This window comes from Scomber scombrus, chromosome 22, assembly GCF_963691925.1.
Source record: "Scomber scombrus chromosome 22, fScoSco1.1, whole genome shotgun sequence".
NCBI classification, from domain to species: Eukaryota; Metazoa; Chordata; class Actinopteri; order Scombriformes; family Scombridae; genus Scomber; species Scomber scombrus.
Window position 1 is genome coordinate 6,464,800 of NC_084991.1, and position 20,775 is coordinate 6,485,574.

The 20,775-nt window shown below is 39.4% G+C and overlaps 2 protein-coding genes across 2 annotated transcripts in view; both read left to right on the forward strand.

Annotated features, from left to right (window-relative positions):
* Positions 1–20,775, forward strand: part of optn (optineurin) — a 413,618-nt gene that overhangs the window by 14,702 nt on the left and 378,141 nt on the right. The window lies entirely within an intron of this gene.
* Positions 1–20,775, forward strand: part of ano2b (anoctamin 2b) — a 67,706-nt gene that overhangs the window by 1,336 nt on the left and 45,595 nt on the right. Inside the window, exons 2-7 of the mRNA XM_062443526.1 lie at positions 2,353–2,567; positions 6,052–6,438; positions 17,614–17,712; positions 18,159–18,310; positions 18,405–18,459; positions 18,563–18,614. Of these exons, the coding sequence (XP_062299510.1) occupies positions 2,353–2,567; positions 6,052–6,438; positions 17,614–17,712; positions 18,159–18,310; positions 18,405–18,459; positions 18,563–18,614 (960 nt within the window). The remainder of the gene's footprint in view (positions 1–2,352; positions 2,568–6,051; positions 6,439–17,613; positions 17,713–18,158; positions 18,311–18,404; positions 18,460–18,562; positions 18,615–20,775) is intronic.

Below are 20,775 nucleotides of genomic sequence, written 5' to 3' on the forward strand. Positions count from 1 at the left end.
AACAATTTCATGTCATCTGAAAGAGAGATAAAAAGTGTTTTAATTTGCATCCACCTTTTAAGAAGAAATCTATTATTGGATATGATTATAAAAAAAAACATTAATGTGACATTGATATTTATGTTTTCCTACTAATTACACTACAATTAAGCATTGTGACAGCTGATATGTATTTAATGCTTTGATTGATAAGAGATGCAATGTGTAGTTTTTCAAAATTCATTGTATAGTGGATGAGATAGTACAGAAATGAAAGGACCAGTGTGTAGGGTTTAGTGGCATCTAGTAGTGATGTTGTAGATTGCAACCAATAATATTTATCTGTGTTAGCCACTAAACCCATAAAAAATTCAAAAAGTCTCCAGTTATTATTTTTTCAGGTGATTATAAACTAATTAAGACACTTGTGAATATTATATTCCATTTCTTCCAAGTACTTTCTACTAGATGCCATTAAATTCTACACACTGCACCTTTACGCTATTTCTTGCTCAGATTTGCACCCACAGATCCTTTGTCTAAGACCCCTGTTGGCCCCCACAACCTAAATCTGAATATCTACCCTAAAAGGGATGAATGGCATTTTATATTTGGACAACATATATTTGATTTGTGTATTTTACATATTTAAAAACAAATCCAGAGGCATTTAACAGATGCAATGCTTTTATACAAGAGAGATTTTCTCATTCACTTCCCCTCCTACCAGATTTAAACTGGCGACCTTCCAGTTTACATGCCTGCCTCTCTAACCTCCAGGCTACTATGCTGCTGTCAAGTGAGCTGTGAGGGACAGAAACACAACTGTTGCCATGAAATATCTCTCCCAGCAGCTTGAAAAACGTTTAACTAGAGCAATCATCTAAAAAAGAACGTCCCCTCTTGACCTGGCCGACAGAGTTTTTTACGCTCGTGTTTGAGTTTGGTACAACTGTGCGTGGTTGAGAGAGAAAGCTAGAATGAAACAGAGAGAGTGAGCTGTCCGTGGTACTGAAATGAGAGCACAGCACGCGGCCTGGTGCGTTACTATGGCTACAGCTGTCTGTATCCCTAAATAACCATATTCACACACAGTAACCTTATTACAAAAAACGGCAATCTGTTGCGGTTCCTGACACCACGGCAGTCAGATTGATAAAGACGGATAAATGTCTGTTTTATTACTGTTGCACTTAAACTCACCAGAAGGAACTGTGTGGAAAAATATCACTTCAGTCCTCTGCTGTTAAATTCTACCCTCATTCCCCAATTCTCTGTATAATCTACAAACTAAAACCCTTTTTTGTTTTTTGTTTTGTGCTTTTTGTATTCTATTATGTGCCGCCTGTATTATTGCATCTTTGTATTGTGTGATTGTGTGACTGATTGCTGAGAAGTTGGCTGTACAGTATGTAGGCTTCCCTTCTTGTAAAGTGCTTTGAGCCAGGCCATTGTGATTGACTGACACGCACATCAATTTGCACAGTTTGAAACAGCGTCACTAGGCCACTTTGCATATTTATGGCTCCCAATAACAAAGAGCAGCCACTGAAAAATTTTGATCCTCGAAAGCAGAGCGAGTCGTGAGACGGCGAGTTACAATTCAATTCAAAACACATCCGTCACATCAAATGTATGCGGTGAAAGCGGATGAGTTGTGTTCTCATGGCTGTAAATACAAGACTGTGTTCATACTGTGAGGTTACAGGTGTGAATGCATAGAAATGTAAAGATTGATGGCCTGAAGTTTCAAGAAATGAGAAGCATGCTTATGTGAGAGATCTGTCTACCAGAGAGACTTACAAGGAGGAGATCTGCCAGTACAAAGAGCTTTAACGTTTCGGAGGTCAATAAGGCTGAATGGCATTTACCTTCCCCCGTAATGGCCTTAGTCTTCACTTAGTTCCTGTTAGTGAGCTGAAACATTTCAACAACACTGTGAAAATGGCATTTATAGCCTATTCATGCTGCTGGGAGATTTCTCTTCATTTTATACCATTTTTTTGAGTCCCTTTTGAAGTGCACACATATGAGACACGCTCTGTAAAAGCTGGCATGCAGCTATTTGACTTATCCAGGATAAATAAAGGTAAAGTTGCACAGGACAAGTTGTGAAAGTACATTCGAATCGATAAGGCTGAATCATCCAAGAAGCTCTAACGTCACCCTGCTTCAGCTCTGTGTGTTGTCCCTGGTGAGAAAATATTTTCAGAGCAAAGACCTCTCCTTGCTGATGGAGGAACCTCTTTAAACACCTCCAACTCAAAGAAGAAGACTTTTACTTTAATCACGTTGCATGATTTGTGGGTAAAACATTCAAAACATCTTGATTATTTGTATTTCCACTTAATTTATGAAATGTATGTCTTCCAGAGTCACGTAACAATGGATCAGGGTTCATCCGGGTGGCCACAGCGCTCAGTGAGTCCTCCTCCATCCACAGCGATGCCCTGTACCACCTGACCAGGGATAGGTCTGGGGTAGGCCTGGACCCCATGGCCTACAGCATCCTGGAACCAGATTCTTATAATAAATATGAACGTTGCAAAGATGAACCCTTGGCTGAGGAGATGCAAAGTTTACTTAAGGTGACTAAACCAACATATGTGCCAACATGTACTTTTCTCTTCTTGTTGATTTTGACTTTTGGGGTGAGAACTCATACGCACTATGAGCAACTTGTAAAAAAAAAAATTAAAAAAAAGAGCTTATGTCATATTTCCTGTCTGGGCAATGTGTTTCACAGCATTGCATCATTTTATGAGTTAGCATAAAATGTATAAAAAAGTTAAATTAAAATAACTTACTCAGATATTTCTATGTGTGATGATGTTGGAGGAAACTGTTTTATAAGGTTTTCTTTCTAAGATGTTTATTTGTGTTGTCCCTTAAAAGATCAGTAGAACTGAAACTGCGGAAAAAGTGAATACATGTGAGAGCTGATGTTAGTGAAAGGACTTGAGTTGAGGATCAAGGCTGACATTAGAGATAGATTAATAGTAAAGTCTAGTGGGGCCTCAGTGGGTATCTTTGTGTTTATCATAAGTAACATGTGCCTACAGTCTCTTGGGTCGACTCTGTGATGGATTTCATTGAGCTATACTGTCTATATAATCCGGGAATAACAGTAAACTTAAAATCATGTTAATATATACGTTTCACTGATCATGACGTAGCCTTTGGGAAAAAAGGTCTCCCTCCCAGTTTCACCAGTGAGCTGCTCCCTCTCTCCACACTGCAAAAAATATCCATCTTAACCTCTCATTTAGGAAAAAATGGTGCACATGTTATTTTTAATAAAACAAATTGGGGATAATCTTTCAGGATGGGTGAAATAGTTCCATCTTTTATGACATATCAACTTGTATCAGGTGATTTGAGACGTGACTTCAAAACCTCGCAAAACACCTAAAAAAGTGTTGAAACCCTGCGAAAAATCATTTGAATTTTTTAACCAATTTAACAGATCTGTGTTTATTTTCTTTAATTAAAACGACATTGTGAGACCCAGCAGCAAGGACAAAGCAACATATTGAAGACGGATATTTTTTTTTACAGTGTGGCACACTCCAGTGCCAAAAGTGCTGGCGGTGCGCAGGCAGCCTCCAGATCGCACAGTTGGATAGATGGGTATCACCAGCATGTGATCAGCCTGTATGCGCAGCGCGTTAAATCTGACACATCCTCCTTTAACTAAACAATGAAACAGGCTGCGGATGAGCCGTCGCTGCTCTTGGATTGTGGACTAACTGGAGTGACCTCCGGTGTCATTTGGGGATGATGGGGATGAAGGTGGTGATGATGAATCCGGCTGTTTTATTCTGCGAAAACCGCCAACTTTCACTCATGCGCTTCTTGTCCTTCTACTTCTCTGTGTGTGTTTAAAGCGCACCAGCATGCAGATCTCCCCGAGTGAAGACAAGATCCCAGTGAGTACCACACTGCTGCCTTTAGACCTGAGTTTACTTATCCTCACCTGTTCGCTCTGAATTAGACCCATCTGTGGTGTCCTCCTCTTTACGACCAGCTGTCATAGTTTTAATAGTTATATTACATTAAATATTGATATCTTTACCTGCATAGGTAAAAATGACATTGCTTACATGTATCCTGTTATAGCAAGAGCTTTTCAGTAGCACACCAACAGTGACAGCAGTTTCACAAAATATGGTAAAAATGAAGCTAATTATACAGGGAATGTTAACCTATTTATAAATGCATGTAATTGCATTAATTATTGATTGTTTTATGTAGGTTATTTCTTCATTTAAGTAGCTTGGAGTTAAACCTGCAGACTCCAATTCATGTTAAATCCATTATTACTTATTTTCTGGTGAAATATTTCACTTCATTGTGGTGTCAGGTCCAAACAAATCATCTGGTTTTGAACATTAAGATGTTTATCAGTGTTACTCCTATCAAGCATTCACACACGTTCTTCAAGTCTTTATTTATTCTCCATACATTGTTTTGTTGTTGCAAGCTTTCTACAATACTCTCAATACTTTCAGCAATAGAAACCATTCAAATATCAACATGTTCAACTCTTTAGGGACATTTATGCCATGACTTTTGTTCTTTCTAGCATATTCCAGTGATTTTATATAATTTTTTTAAGATATTGAATATCTTAAAAACTGAAAGTGTTGAAGTATTCATACTTAATGGACAGGTGTCCCATGTTGAAATACTTAACATATTGAAAAACGGTACCACTACTTGTGCCACCATGTGGTCAGTTATTAAGTTTTTTATGTTTTGGCTAATAACTCACGAACAGTGAGGTCTTGCAAAACAATATTTTTACAGTGTGTTAGTTGGATGAAGCTGATTTGACTGATATAGGCCACGCCCATTTGTGCCTTGAAAAAATTACGCCATTTTGAATTTTTTGGTAAACACTTTTTTTGCTACTACTCTTCCCCGGACTTGGTACACACCACATTTTTGATGACCCTGAATAAAACTTATGAGTTTGTTTTTGGGTATCACTTACCTTTTGTCTGTAATTGGTTACCAAACCTTTGAAGACGGGGCCTGATGCACATTGCAACCAAATGTGGGAATGTTGTATGTGTGTAAACATTTGATGCAATCGTTCCTACAGGAGGCACTACTGTAATATTATAACAATGATATTATTACAATCCTGTTGTCTTTAATAAAATTAAACTTGCTACTCAAGTTCTCCATGAGAATGTCCACGACATACTGAATCATGGCATCTATAGCCCCACCTTGTGGCCATTAGCGAAACACCAACATATTACGTATTAACTGCCATATCTCTATGTAATATTCCATGATAAACAAATTCAGCAAAGTTTTACAGATGGGGATTCTGAACAAGTGAGCAGCATTTTCAGCAATACTTTGTGATTTGTTTCAGCTGTCAGCATTCACACACATTTTTAACAGGACATGCATATTCTAGTTGTATTACACCTTCTGATAAGGTATTAATAGTCAATTTAATCTATGTCCGGCTAAAATTGTCAATCTAGGTTGTAAAATTAGCGCTGTTGTGATTAGTACTTAGTACTGTCCAGATGCACAACAGTATTTCTTAGAGACCTGACCACCTGATTACAGCAGTAAGGAAATCTGCATTTAGGGAGTCTAAAAAGCTCCCATCATGCCCAGATCCTATAGAGCTTCCCTCTTGTGTCCTCCATGTTTAGTCTCCTCTCTACTTTCCCTCTGTCTAAATAAAGAATAAAGCTGCCAAAGGTGAGCTGACTGCCCACTCTGCTGCTGAAGGTTCTCACTTCAGTGTTTTTGAGAACCTGCCAAAAGCCACTTCTACTTGCGTGTGCTGACAGTGCAGTAGATGTTTAAGTTCATTCAAACAGTTATTATATAACTGCACTGCTGTGTATGCTGTCTTTTAACACTTTGTATATGTTAAATTGAGTGTTATATCTTAATGTTATCACTGTAAACAAATGATGGAGATGATTGGAAGACAATTTAAACTCATATTTTATGTAAATATCTAGCAAAGTCCACCTTGTTAGCATGTACTTCCTGTATATTTTACATTGCCCTTTGATTTCTCTCGGCTCCCTACAGGTCGTCAGTTCAACTTCAACTCCTCACGGCAATGGAGAAGGCCTTTACTTCTCTGATGGCCGACGGAAAGCGGACTATGTTCTGGTCTTCCATCAGCGACGGCACAGCTCCTTACGATCTCCCGCCAGCACCTCAGTTTCGCACGACAGACTATCCATTGTTTCCAATGGCAACTTTCCCCCATCGGCGGGCTCGGATGTGGCGGCAGGAAGAGGAGGCGGCATTCCATTAGGGGAGGCTGTGAGTGCTGGCGAGGTGTTCATGGAGCTTGGAGGTGCGGAAGGGAACGAACCAACGGAGCCTGCTGACCATGAGATACGTCTGATCAGACAGGAGTTTGAAGCCAATCTGGTGGAGGCCGGCCTGGAGATAGAGAGAGACAGAGATGTGAGTTTGTTTATGGTCATTATTACATTACAAATATTATCCATTGACATATCCATCAGACATGCAGCTACTTTTGCATTCATTTGAGGTTGTGTTTCTAGCCACCTGATGAATGTAATTCCAATATTCACACTGCTTTTAGCTCTGTCTTTGGTTTCCACCAACTCCTGAGGAAACTATCTGCCTCTTTGATTGCTAAATCCTGCACTTTGTTTACCAGTTAGTCACTAGCTTTGTTTGTCTGCTGTTTGGAACTGAGCAGGTGGTGTGCAGTAGAGCATTTCTTCTGTAAAAAACAGCCTGCTATGGCTGGATACGGGTCAGAAAACCTAACGAGCTAAACATATGAAAAATGCTAGAGCTGTGTCAAGAACTGCTGCGTCAGGTGGTATTTCTATGTGACTTCATTACTACGAGCATCACCTTTCACATGACAGCTTTGACCTGTACTTTTCATATATAAATATTGATTAGTGCAGCTTTGAGTGGACCAATAGGAGGTAATGGTCACAATCACGCTAAACCACCTCAATGTTCCTTTGCTAGTCCAACAACAAAAAGGACATACTCATTCTAGTTATAGTCACACAAATTAATATTAAGGATTATCAATTTATAATTGATTTTGATCACAATACCTGTAGAAGTAATCAGGATTGTAATGCCATAATTCAAATAGTATCCCATGGTTTGATACTCTGACTACATGCTATTTGTTTTATTGACTTCACAGGATAAACCTTTATACAGAGTCTGATGTAACTGTCTTAAGCTATTTAGGGTGAGCGCCTACATAGTAACCTGGTTCAGATGGTAGAGGGAGGAGGTGGGTGTGACTTAGTGTGCTGTTAAGGGTATAAGTTGTCTATTACAGGAGCAAGAACCTTGTGTCAGGAGTATGTGTCCACTACATGTTTAAATGCATCTTTTATTTCCCTTGTCTGTTTTATATGCTGTGTTCCTGCTGATTTTAGAATTTATAGTAACAGAAACACTACACGGAAAACAGAGAAAGTAAGTCACAACCCAGTGGATTCATTAAGTTAATTCTGTTGATCAGTGTGCTTCAGCCTTAGAGCAAATAGTGCTGGCATGCTCACAGCCATAGACACAACAAGATATCTACCTGTCCCAACAGCACAGTGCAGATACTCTTAAAACCAACAGTACAATACAAAATATATCCAAATGCACATAATGCACAGGTAGGCCTATTTATTTAAATAATGCAGCATATAAACTAAACATAATTAAGTAGTCTGAATTTAACATGTATTCATGCATGTTGCATTTCATAATCATCTAAATCTAATTTCTGGGTCAAGTTGCTTACAGAAAGCACACATTTTCATTTAAAAGTCACTCATTTAATCAGTTTTTAAGGTGTAAAAACTCAGAAGCAATATGCACCTTTCACAGCTGTCCACACTACCTCAAATGACTGAAGAACAGTAGATTTTGTGGCTTATATTGTATGGTGTCAACAGAGGATACTAGCTCTCAACATCCTACGATAAACCAGAGGGCATAAGCACTCATTATATCATCCTCAAACCATTTTCACACAGTTCCTTTAATTTGACAGTTTTTAGCCTCTATATTGACATGAATATGTGAGCTGTTTCACTGTTATAGGCTCTGGTTTAGAGATCCCCTGATCCCTTGAGCCCTCAGGACCAAGAGGGCATGAAGCCTCAATTAAATCAAACTGTTTAAACAAACAGACTGATAACATTTTACTTCATGAGAAAAACAGTGCATCAAAAACCTGTTAAAAGGTTGAAGAATACATGATGTACAAACAGAAATAAATACACTTAGGTAAAATTAGGGGGAGCCCAATGTGGAAAATAAAAGCAGCGTAGCAGGTACAGTAAAATAAACTTTGGAAAAGACTAACTGAAGCTCACCAAAGGACACATGGCAGGACAGTTTGTATTAATACCAAATCTCAAAGTGCCATCTAAAGAATGTTACCATTCTGTGTCAGAAACAGCTTGTATCCAAGGGCAACACAAAAAAATGCATAACTTGGTGCAAGCTGCACAAAACCTGCAAACCTGAGTGACGAAATTTTTTTTTCAAAAGTGTGATGAGTCATTCAGCCCTGCTCTTTCATCCAAAAAACACATACAGAAAGACAAAGGAAACATTTATCAGTGATATCTTTTGCCAGTCGTAATGGATCTGTGTTGAATGTAGCCACACTTAACTGTAAAGACTTCTGATTGTTGTGCGTGAGCAGAATAAATCTGACAGAACCAGGGACAGCTCCTTTATGAACAGTCATTTCATGTTCCAAGCTTACAGCATGCAGATACACACAGCAGAGCAAGTCTATAATAAAGACCTTCATGAAAAGCAGAATTATGTGAAACACTTCTATTGCAAGTTCATTGAAAGTTTAATGGAAAGTTCTGAGGCTCAGAGAATTTAAACTGAACTGAAAAGTGTTTCATTGTATCTTCTCTTAATATATAATTACTTTCTCTCACATCATAGAAATCAAGCTTTGTCTCATTTCTGAGGCCTGTTCTTGTTGCTTGGAAAACCAACATTGAAAGTGTTGACTGTCTGACCTCTTTTATGACCAATCAGCACTGCTAAGTGGCAGTTTATTGAATAAAAATCCCTTTGCTTCTCTTTGCTAATGATTGAGTGATTGAGCTACTTTCAAGCTAAATTCCTCTTTTAATATCTGATGTTCTGTTATTTTGTGTCTAACACCACATGTATGTGTAGCTGTGATTCTGTTGGATTTTGGACTTGGACTCCACATTAGGGCCTGATCGTTTTATGTGAGCTGCCAGATTTTAATTCCAGTCGATGTAGCCAACACAGCTGTGGTGCTGACCTCTTTGTATCGATTTACTAATTCACCCTGGAAGGGGTAATTTTGTTTTGACATGTACAAATCGCTCTGCTGTGATTGTGTGTTACGTAGCAACCAGTACGTGTGTGTGTAGTTTAATACTGCTTTTGGTTTGCGTGTGTGTGTATGGGTGTGTGGTAGGTGCTTGGCAGAACACACAGTTTGTGTGCTCTGTGTTGATGTTGGTGTGCTCGCAGGCTTGCTGCCACAGAGTTGTACAAGTGTGCTTATTGTTGAAGTTACACTTCTGGTGCATTCTGGCTCCAACACCAAGAGGACTCATTTGACAAAATTAAGTGTTGGTTATTCCAGCTGTCGGAAGTTTCAAGGAATGGGCTTGTAATTCTGTGAACCTTTTTCATCCCTAATACTAAGCATTAGAAACAGAAGCAGTGATACAGTGTGGGTACCAATAGGGTGTAAAGATCAGGGAGTAGTTATTTGCGGTTTAAATGCAGGATTGTAGGACTATTACAGTGAGACATCAAAGTACCTGATACACATGATGATAATACAGTGACTGTGTGTGTGCATGTGCATTTGTGTGTGTTGGCTGACAGCCAGTTGGCGGTGTGTGTGCGGTCTGCAGGCTAGTATTAATCAGATTGTTGACAGTATGGCTATGGAGCCTAAGCCAGGATGAGATTATCTGACCGACTGATAGCTCCTTATCTCCTCTCATGGATTGAGGGGTTGATCGAATGTTCTTGCTGAGAGCAGGAAGTATAAAGAGGAAGACTTGCATTCCAATACCCCTCATTTGAATATCGTGAGGGATACTCTTACAGCGTGACTGACAGACATAATTACACTCTTTCAGTCATCGCGTAACTCTAGGATATAGAAGGTGCTGGCAACGTCTCATAGAAAATGTAGGTTTGCTGTTCCCCTAATGTCTCTAATCTAATACATTAATGTACATCACAGAATCACATTAGCTATCAACCTGTTGGCTTATGGGGGAGTTAAATGTGTGCCATAAGGTTTTAATGCACATTTTTCGAGGGATTGTGGTGAATGTAAGAGTTTGGTTGGGCCTGGTATGAATGATGAACCTTAAATTGGCCTTTGTTTCTTACAGCAGTTTGAAATATGGAAATTAAAAGTGAAATATGTAAGAATTATGTGAGACTCTTAGTTTAAAACATTCAATAATTAACTCAAATTATCAACAGAATGTGAAGAAATAATAAAATGAGACCTTTCCGACTTTCTTAGTTGCCTGTAACAGCCTGTAGACTGATTTCAAAGTACAGGACTTGACAAGGTTTTGCTGGGAAAATCCAAATGATGTGACTTTTATGGGCGTCTATATCGAGTGCCTTGCCTCGCTCTCTCGTCACTCTGCAGTGTCAACAGGGTCTAACACTATCTAACATTAGCTTAGACATAGAGTCGCTAATGTCAACAGTACCCACCACAACACAGAGTGTCCAACACAAACACAATAAAAAAATAAAAGTTTTATCTAGTGATGCCCATCTGGCCAAACAGCAATGTGACCGACCCTAAGGGAAAAATAGGGTCAATATTGGCAACATCGTTTTGGACATCAAAACCAATCACAAGTTACAGTTCATTCCACAGTTCTTTTTTTTATGCTCATTCCTCTGGCTTTCTTACTATTGGACTGGCAAGATAACATTACCACAAAGCATGTGAAACATATTGTGATATTGTGGTTTTAATTGGTTAATGTTAGCCCCACTGTTGCTTATGCTGAGGGAATGCAGACACATGCAGGATGTGCAGCTCACTTAACGGCCAGCAGTGTCAATTATTACATATTGCACGTAATGTGTATTGCAAGTAATGATGCAATACAATACAATGTGATACAATACAATACGATACAATATGATACGTTATGATACGATACGGTACGATACGATACGATATAATATGATACGATATGATACGATATGATATAATATGATACGATATGATACGATATGATACAATATGATACGTTATGATACGATATGGTACGGTATGATACGATACGGTACGATATGATACGAATCGGTACGATATCATACGATACGATAAGATACGACACGATATGACACGATTCGATACAATACACTTTATTGTCCTTGTAGGGAAATTTGTCTTGAACTCAAAGGCTGTGCACATAAATGCTTCCAGTTACCATTCAACATTGAATGAACATCTGACCACCAACTTGACCAATCATTTTATAAGCAATACAGATCAATGCTGTAAATACTGCAAAGAACCAGGTGATCTTCCAATTGGCAGCTTTGCATGTTGGACCATGTGAGGAACTTTTTGAGGGACTTCAAAAAGGATCCTTGTAAAATGCACAGTTCTAAGACATTGATTTCCTTCTCCATTTTGGGGGTATTTTGGGAGTGGAGAAGAATTTTAGCCAATATAGCTGAATTACACTGGCTGCTGTTTAGGAGGCAATTTGTGTTCCACACAGCATATGAAATAATGAAAAAAAAGTGCTGATACACTACTTACTACTGTTTTAGTCTCATATTTTTGGACACATGTCAGGCAGTCTTGTCAGAGATGCTGTTTTGATGGCAGTGATATGATTGGTTATCAGTTAGTGAGGATGGAAAAGTCCCCACAGTGCAGTTTTGAGTGAGTAAACTGGTGTTTTGTTCTCATATAAAGTTTGTCTAATGTAGCTCTGGGGAGATAAAACTGCCACACAGGACATTTGGATGATGATGACTAATTAATTAATGATGATAAAGATAAGAATGGCATATAAAAGCATGCAAGCTCAAAGTTTTGTCTTTTTTGTTAACAGGCTGTGAAATGTACCAAACTAAGTTTCCCTGCTTGTGTCGAATCTATTTGACTTCAGATTAATTGCTTGCCAGAATAAGTGTCTTAAATGTCAAACTTGTTGACTGTGTCTGAGGATTAGTGAGCTGACCTTTGATCTCTTAGGGACGTGCTCTTACAGAACACTTTTAATTAAATCACAGAAAGATGTTAATTCAAGAAGTGGAGCTGGGACCTCTAAAGAGTTCAGTCTGTTGGGGCTTGGGAAACAGAGTGAGTAGGATTAAGTGTTCGGTAAGATGTCCCTTTGGTAGAGGATGATTCTCTCCCTGCAAATTGCTGAGGAGGCACACTCCTTCTCTTACCACACCTGTCTGCTCAAACCCTCTTACACCACTGTGTTAAAGGGAAATGCTAATAACCACAAAACATATTCTACTTACACTACTGATAAAAACGGAATAATAACTGAATGGAAGAGGATGAGTTTTCTAGTGTTTAAGAATTGCTGTAATAGTTGGGATACTATGGAGAATATTTGTTATATACACTCCTCAATATCAGAAAAATATATTTCAACACATGATTCTTAGTGTCTAATACCCAACACACCCCTTAAACCCCTAAACACTTGTGGCACAGCAAAGTTTATTTGGCAAAATTTGAACATAGACCATGCAGCTGTCCTGAAATCTGTCCCAGATTGCATTGGGTAAGAAGAAAAATACCCCCCAGATGAGTTGTGAGTCTATCACAACACTAAAACTTGACAGACGGAGAGACATAACCACCTGTAGGCAAGTTAGATTTGACTATTCACATCGACATTGGAGGAAACACAGAAGTATATAGATAAAATAAAAAATTTTAACCATTCACAACAAATTATTCAGTTACTGAAAGGCAGCTGGCATTACTGAAAGATAATAGAAACTTTTTTGGAGGGTGTGATTTAAAAGAGACGAGAGCCTGAGCAACCTGGAGACTAAAAACTGGTATAGTGATGATATCAGCCAGTTAGCAACTTCAAGGTACAGATCAGAGATGAAATCTTATTACAACTATAAATCTATTCTGTATTAAGCTTGTCACTTAAATCTAATACTGACATCTCGAACCATTTGTACCTAGGCTTGTCCATAAAAATGACATTTTAAGACTCAAAGAGTGTGAATGTGTCGCTATATTAAAAAGGGGTATAGAGGTATTCCATCCATATCAGACTGAAGTCATCAACCTGGGGGACAAGTCCTCTTCATGATTTATCATCTAGATATAAATAACAGCAGATTTTGCTGCTTGTGGTAAAAAGGAAAGTAATAGTTGATTCCAGTGATGAGTTCAGATGGATGGTCAGGTGGCTGTACATCTGATAAATGTGTATCCAGGTTGATCCTTTCATCTGACCACCTGCAAAGCTTTAGGAGATCCTCTTAATGTCATACCCCCTCACAGCCATTCCCCCACCATGACTTCCGTTTATAGCTGCCTTTCATGCCGTTTTTCTCTTTCCCCTCTTTGTGTTTTTGTCTTAATTTAGCTTTCTCTCTGATGTATTTTATTTTTATCTCCCTCTCTGTCTCTATCTCTCATTCTCGCATCCACACCTCTATATCCACTCACAGTGTCACCCAGCCATCCTATAAGCCAATCGATCACCCTTTCCTACTCAATGAACACACACACACACCCACCCACCTACCTAATGACGCCCCCGGCTGCGTCCTAGTTACCCCCGCCCCCCACCCCTACAGAGATAAAGAGCTAATTGGAAATCCCTTTACTAATTAACCTTCTCCAGACTAAAAGGTATTTATATCTTCAGCTTTTTGATGGAGCGATAGGAAAAAAAATAGGGAAGGGAGGATGACAAAGAAGGGAAAAAGAGGGGCGAGGGAGGAGATGATTGAATGTGTGCGAGAGGGTGAAATATAGATGATGATGGTGGGAGGTGGGTAAAATAATGTGAGGGAGAGTTGAGCAAGGTATTAGGGTGAAAGAAAAGACTGGATAGCTGTAGCATTCTCACATCACTCAAAGGAATCAATAATAAACATTAAGATCTAACAAGACTAATGCTGATAAGACTGGTAGCTAGTATTCATCTGAAAATGTACATTTAGAGTGACCAGGTCAGGTTTTGAGGTAAATTTGCAGGACTGTTTAATGTAGCATAGCAGCAATGTGGGAAATGTACAATATGTAGCACCACTAGCTCTCACAATACAACTGTGTGAGATAAAGTTCAGCAGTTGTGTTTAAGGTTTTATGTTTACAGTAATGATATTAAGATATATGTTTAACCTGCTATAGTACATCACTGCTGCACAGGTTGTGGAAGTAGCATGTTATCGTAGCAAGTTAGCTAACACTGGTTGGTAGTGCTAGCTGGATTATAAGACTGGGTGCAGTTACTCTTTATTTGAAAAGTTAAAGGTGAAATATGTAACTCTGACAGCAGGCGTTTAAAATAGGTACTGTAGTCCAAATTCAAAATATTGTAGAGTTGTCTCCCCCAGACTCAAAGCTCACGCAGGTTTTTAGGTTGGGTGGTATATAGTTGATCCAGTTTGTTTGATTGCTTCCATGGCTGCAGCAAATGGGCATCAACCTGATCTCACAGAAATATTTGAAATTACCACGACCTCTTAACATTGCATTACCGGGTGGTAGTACATAATGTGGTAAAATTATATCCCACCAACAGGGGCGGTTCTAGGAGTTGACAAGATCCGGGGCTAAGCCCAGAGCACCCAGAATCGGGGCCAATTTGTTTTTGAAATTTTGTTTCACTCTTAATCACAGTTAAACTCACTCAGATTCAGTAGCAGCTGTTTGAAGTCACTGTTCAGAAAAAGTGATTTTGAACTAGAATTTAGAATAGATTTGGGGTTTTTGAGAAAACATTCGGGGCTGTAGCCCCTGGCTCCGCCCCTGGCCAGCAATACGATCAGGTTGAATGGACAGTGGGCCATATCACACAGTCCAAAACTAAAAAAGACGTTTTGGACTAGCATGCTAATTTCAAAGGAGAACATACACACCGTAGTATTATAGAAGCAGAAGCCAGTACTTCAAACTTTGCATGTTTCCTTTACATCTTAATCATGGTCATTTTGTGCATTAGTACAGTAAATATATTACATATTGGTCCTTTAAATTGAGTTTTTTTCCCTCCTTAAAACGTTTTCATTCAAGTTCAAATTTACAAAATGTGCACTCATAATGGACTTTCGGGGGAATCGCTGCCTTTATCTCTATGTTTTTAGTGTTTGATATAGTTCTGGTGTTGTGCTCACTGATGACAGTTTTCCTGGTAAGATGACCTTACAGCTGACTACTAAAATGGCAACAAGTGGGAATGAGATTGACACAGATACAGGTTGCTGTAACTGGTTTTATGAGAGAAATAACAACTCTTAAATCTGCACATTTCATTGATCAACATGACAACTGTTTAGTTGCTCTTAACCAGCTACACCACTGCTACTGTATCAGCTGAAATCAGCTCGATTTACTGTCCTGTGATTATTAGGCTTCAGCCAACATGCATCATTGAGTTTATTCAGTATGCAGATCGTCTTCAATGGAAGTTAAAGTAAAACTGGAGTATTGGGAATATACATAAAAGGTTGTACGAGAAATATTTCACTTAAAAGAGCGGTTGGCTCTACTTGCTCCACGGTTTCCCAGGGCAGGAGAAGACAGAGTGGATGTCAGTGAGTGAGAAGATAATGAAATATAAGAGGAGTAAGAGTGACAGTGAAATGACTCAGTCAGTCAGTCAGTCAATCAGTTGGTGAAACAGTGTCTAGCAGGTAGCAGAAGGTACAGTAATATATATGAAGAGGGGTGGGGGAGGTTGAGGAGGAGTGAAAGATGTCAGGAGAGTAGGAGTCGAGAGAGGAGAAAGGGAATCGTTTCAGGTTTCCATCGTTTGCCATGCCACCTTTCTCTTCTCACTCCCCCCTCTTACAGAAGCTGGTGGGGGTCTGAGGAGGGTAAGGTTACCTGGCTGTCGTCCCCTGCTGCCGTCGCTCTCTTTCATTTCTGGTTACACTCTCCCTTACACTGCAGACCGGCTCCATAACGGCTGCGACGTATATTCTAGAAGTAGAGCTTTCACTGCTGTTTTAAATAAGGGTCGTCATTTGATATTAAGAATTAAATCACGTACATCTTGATGCTATCTGGAGCATCCAATTAGCAAATTTCGCATATACTTCTTAAAAGTAGGTAATAATTACAGTGTGGGCAATGGACCATGATTCATTAGCAGAACAGGCTAGATGAGTCAGAATTTTATTTAACATATAATAAATGCATTATTTCTCTTTGGAGGAGATGATTAGAACAAAAAAAGCACCAAATGTATGAGGAACAGGCTGCAACAACAAAGCAGTGAGAAAAGAGCTCAGGGCTTTGCTTAAGGACTGAACGACAGAGGCTGCATGTATCTTTTATACACCAGAGTCATGCTGCTGGCCAAACTGGTTAGCCAAAGTGTTTCAGTGGGTCAGGGCGATGGCAGGGATTGGTTGTGTCTGGGTGTCGGATGTAAAAGATAACTTGGATCGTAGGGTACTGTGCCATCTGAAATGTTGAGTTGCAGCTCCAGAGGCCAATTTGAAGATTTAGAAGCAAAAGCAGCTGAGAGGGAATTTGACTACAGTGAAGTGCAACACATAGCTAAAGCAGAGTCTGCTGGCTGCATTGGAACTGACAGATGGTCTGGATTACCACTTTTCTACAACAGGTAGATTCAGCCAAGCAATCTGGTAGTACAATTCCCAACACATAAAACGTTCAGGGTATTAAAATGTTGTTTTTGGTGGAAAACTTTAGCAAAGACACACTACTGTGCATGCACAAAGAACTGTGAAACATGGGGAGTCAAACCAGTAATCCTTCCACTGTCAAAGCTGGCACACATGACTGAGCGCCTTGTTACAAAGATGACCAATTAGCAGCTCTCATCTAGCCATAGGCTACGCACAGCATGAACAGGGCTGAGACACAATGTTCTACCTACTGAGCAAGACCACAAGACAGTATAGATCATTTAAAGGATATGTTCACAATTTGTTTTAAAATAATATTAATGTGCCCAAATGAACAGTGACACATGCTTTTCTTGCTGTAATCATTCCTTCTGTTCATACTAACCATTAAGAGATCTCTCCATAATGCACTTACAATGAGTGAGTGAGTGAGTGAGTGAGTGAGTGAGTGAGTGAGTGAGTGAGTGAGTGAGTGAGTGAGTGAGTGAGTGAGTGAGTGAGTGATGGGGAACAAAATCCACTTTCCGTTACATTTAAACATTTATTTTAAGGTAATGTGAGGCTTCAGTTGACCAAATTAGTCAAATCAAGGCAATGTCTTTCAAACATACTGCCTTTTTCATGCCAAAAGTCCTTTTTTTTCAGAAAATTGTGAACTCATCCTTTAAAGTGCCTTTTCCTGTCAGTGTCCATGCTGCATTTTTTCAACTTAAAGACTATACTGTATGTCTACATTAAGCCTTGTTTGTTTTTCAGTTAAAAACCCACGGCCCGAGCTTCACCCGTCTCCATGCACCCTGGCCGGTTCTGTGTCGAGAGGCTGAGTTTCTCAAGATTAAAGTGCCCACTAAGACGGTAAGATCTCAAAACCTCAATAAACCATTTAAAAAAAATGTTATTAGACATTGAGTTTTTGGAGCAATGTAGTTGTTTCTTGCAATATTCATGTTAGTTCTGTGGATAAGTGGTCCAAGACAGACCGCACACATGCAGGTATTTAAAATAGCAGTAGTAAATGTCAGGTTTTGGTGTCAGTCTTCCATTAAGCCTTATTTATATAGCCACTAAAGCCAAGAGAGCAATTCAGCAAAGTATACTGGGGTGGAGTCCAATGTCCTGTCTTAATTTATCAACTTTATTTCAATAGTATTATTAGTACGGGACCAGGGTTTAGTATCTCCATTCCAGGGCCACTCAGTGTTAAAAATGTCATTTATTTTCTGCATAGTAAGGTACTATGGACATGAGTGCAAGTCACCGGTGTAATAAACTGAATAATCCTGTGCTGTGTGTTTCATCAGAGTTACGAACTTAAAGAGGAAGGTGGTTTCAGCACTAGTATCAGCACACTGTGGAGGAAAATGAACCAGCCTTTCCAGCCCAAAGTATCGCTTCAGGACCACGGAAGCACCAAGTTTCTCTCGCACTGCTTCTCCAGGGACAAGCTTCACTTGTAAGACTGAAACCAAAATATTCCTGTCTCTGACATCCTTGCATCCTTACTTGCAATGTAATTATTCAGCATTCACACAGTGTTCTTCTCTCAGGTACAATATCACATCTAAAGACACCTTCTTTGACAATGCAACAAGAGGCCGGATAGTAAGTCTTCATTCATATATGACCTGTTTCTCCTTTGAATGGTGTTTATGTCCATGGTTAGTTCATATCTATATGTATAGTCTAATTGTCATATCTTTCGTAGGTATATGAGATCCTGAGGCGGACGGTGTGTGTACGAACCTGTCAAACCATAGGTGAGAATATAGCACACAATATAGTGTATGGACAACACTGTGTGTGTTTGTGTATGAATGACACCAGTTGGAGTTATGTTGGATCTAGAGGTATAAGCATTGTGTTCTTTTTGGTTAAAAATGGTGCACAAAAAATATTCTGTGACTTTATCCACCTTTGTTAGCAAGAAGTAATGCAGACTGAAGTCCTCCTTCTGATTAAAAACAGTCCCATTTTGAGAATGTATTGGGGTAATTTGCTAAAAAAAAAAAAGCAGAGGTTTAAGAAAGGTCACATATCGGTATGTTAAATACTGGTGTACTGACATGCTGTGGCAGTAGCTTGTTTAGGGTTAATAACAAAGGCTTTATGGTCACTAGCTCATAGTTCACAGAGCCACCATTAGATCAAAAGCAGTACAAGATGTCAGATTGAAAAGTGAAGCTTGATTGGATCATGAGTTTTTGCTTTGAATCCTCATAAAGGGTGGGACAAAAGAAAATCTCTGCAAAAGGTAATATGAATATGAGTATGAACAGTGGCTAAGAAGATTATTCAAAGAGTAAAAAGTGAAAGGAGGTGTCATGGAACACTGTAACATCTTTAACCGTGACACTTGAGGGTGAAGTCAGAGATCGGTTGCAGTTCATGGTTGCACCGAAACCCTGAAATACACCTGGACTGTGTCTGATAGACTACAGGTGAACTGGGAAGTGATACCGATACGCTTTGTGGGAGTCCAGCGGGGAGGTGAAGTAAAGTGGAATGAAGTTGGCGACTCAAACAAGGAGTGCAATAATTGGGTAACTGGATGAGAACATCTTTTTAATCCCTCAAAATGTTTGAGAACAGCAGACAAAGCCTGTTTGCTTTCTGGCAACACTCTGCTCCCATCTGACTGTTCCTAGAAAGAGGCTACACTTAACACTTCCTGCAACCGCAGACATCCACTGGGACATGAGCAATTAAGGGTCCAGGCTTACCTCTTTTTTATCACTTTCCTAAGCAACATTTTACAAACTTTATCAGTCAAAACCTAAAATAACTAAGAAACACATTATTATACTTAAACCTGCTTTAAAAATGAGTGCACCACTGTTTGTCTGTAATAGACATCCTAATCTCCATGGGGATTTTCTCGATAAGTCATTCAGCATTTCGTACTTTCAGCAGGTTAATTAGGGTCTTAGCTTTTATATATCTGTATTTTAATGGCATGCTGATAACAGCTGCCTATGCATATAAGAGACCCATTAATCCCATATATAGAAATCAGCTGACACCCTTTCATTTCCAGTGTCCACCATATGTCTGGTTGGCTTACCCATCACAGCAGAAGGTCTCAGCCAGCGGGGACTGGTGGAGCTGCAGGGAAGGATGGGGAGAGAGAATAGAGTTGCATCTTTTTAACCTCTATTTTTTTCTTTCCCTTTCATTCTTGATATATACATTTGTCACACATATACGCGTAAAGATTCTGCTCCTTCTGTCTCTGTTGCTCTCTTCCATGTCCTCTACAAGTGGGTCATACTTCCTGGGTCATGCTGGGATTGAAGCAGGGGCCTCTGGGAGTTGTGGTTGTTTCGAGCTGGTTGAATTGAACTTTCATGCATTTGTACGTGCGTGAGTGAGTACGTGATGGTTGTGATGTCCATTAATAGCAAGGCTAATCACTGCATAGTTCCCTGTCCCCTTTGAGGCACTGATAATTAATTGATTAATTACTTTGATGAAAGAGTCGGCTTTGTGTGCCAGGTCATCCGATTTGTCAGTGTCCGCCCTCGCATTCACAGGTCAGGCCATCGTTTCCCACATTACATTTTCCATAGACTAAAAGCGGCGCTGAACCTAATCCCAGTCTACCTGACACTGAAAAACAGAATTAAAACGGAGCATGCTGCAGGGTATGGCCTAATGGAGTGCAAAGCCACTTTTTAATACCAAGGTTTGTCATGGAAGGTGAAATTCAACATAATTTTTGTCAAATGGTCAAAATGAATCCATACTTTTCAGACAGTAATAATAAGGAATTGGTTTACGACTGGGGAAATGTATATACCATTAATGACATCCAAGGTAAATAAGCTGCCGAAGATTCTTTGAGAAAAACTTTGATACGGAATGAGTGAGACGATGAATGTCATCTCCGGGAATCATTGAAATCTCAGAAAAATAAAGCAG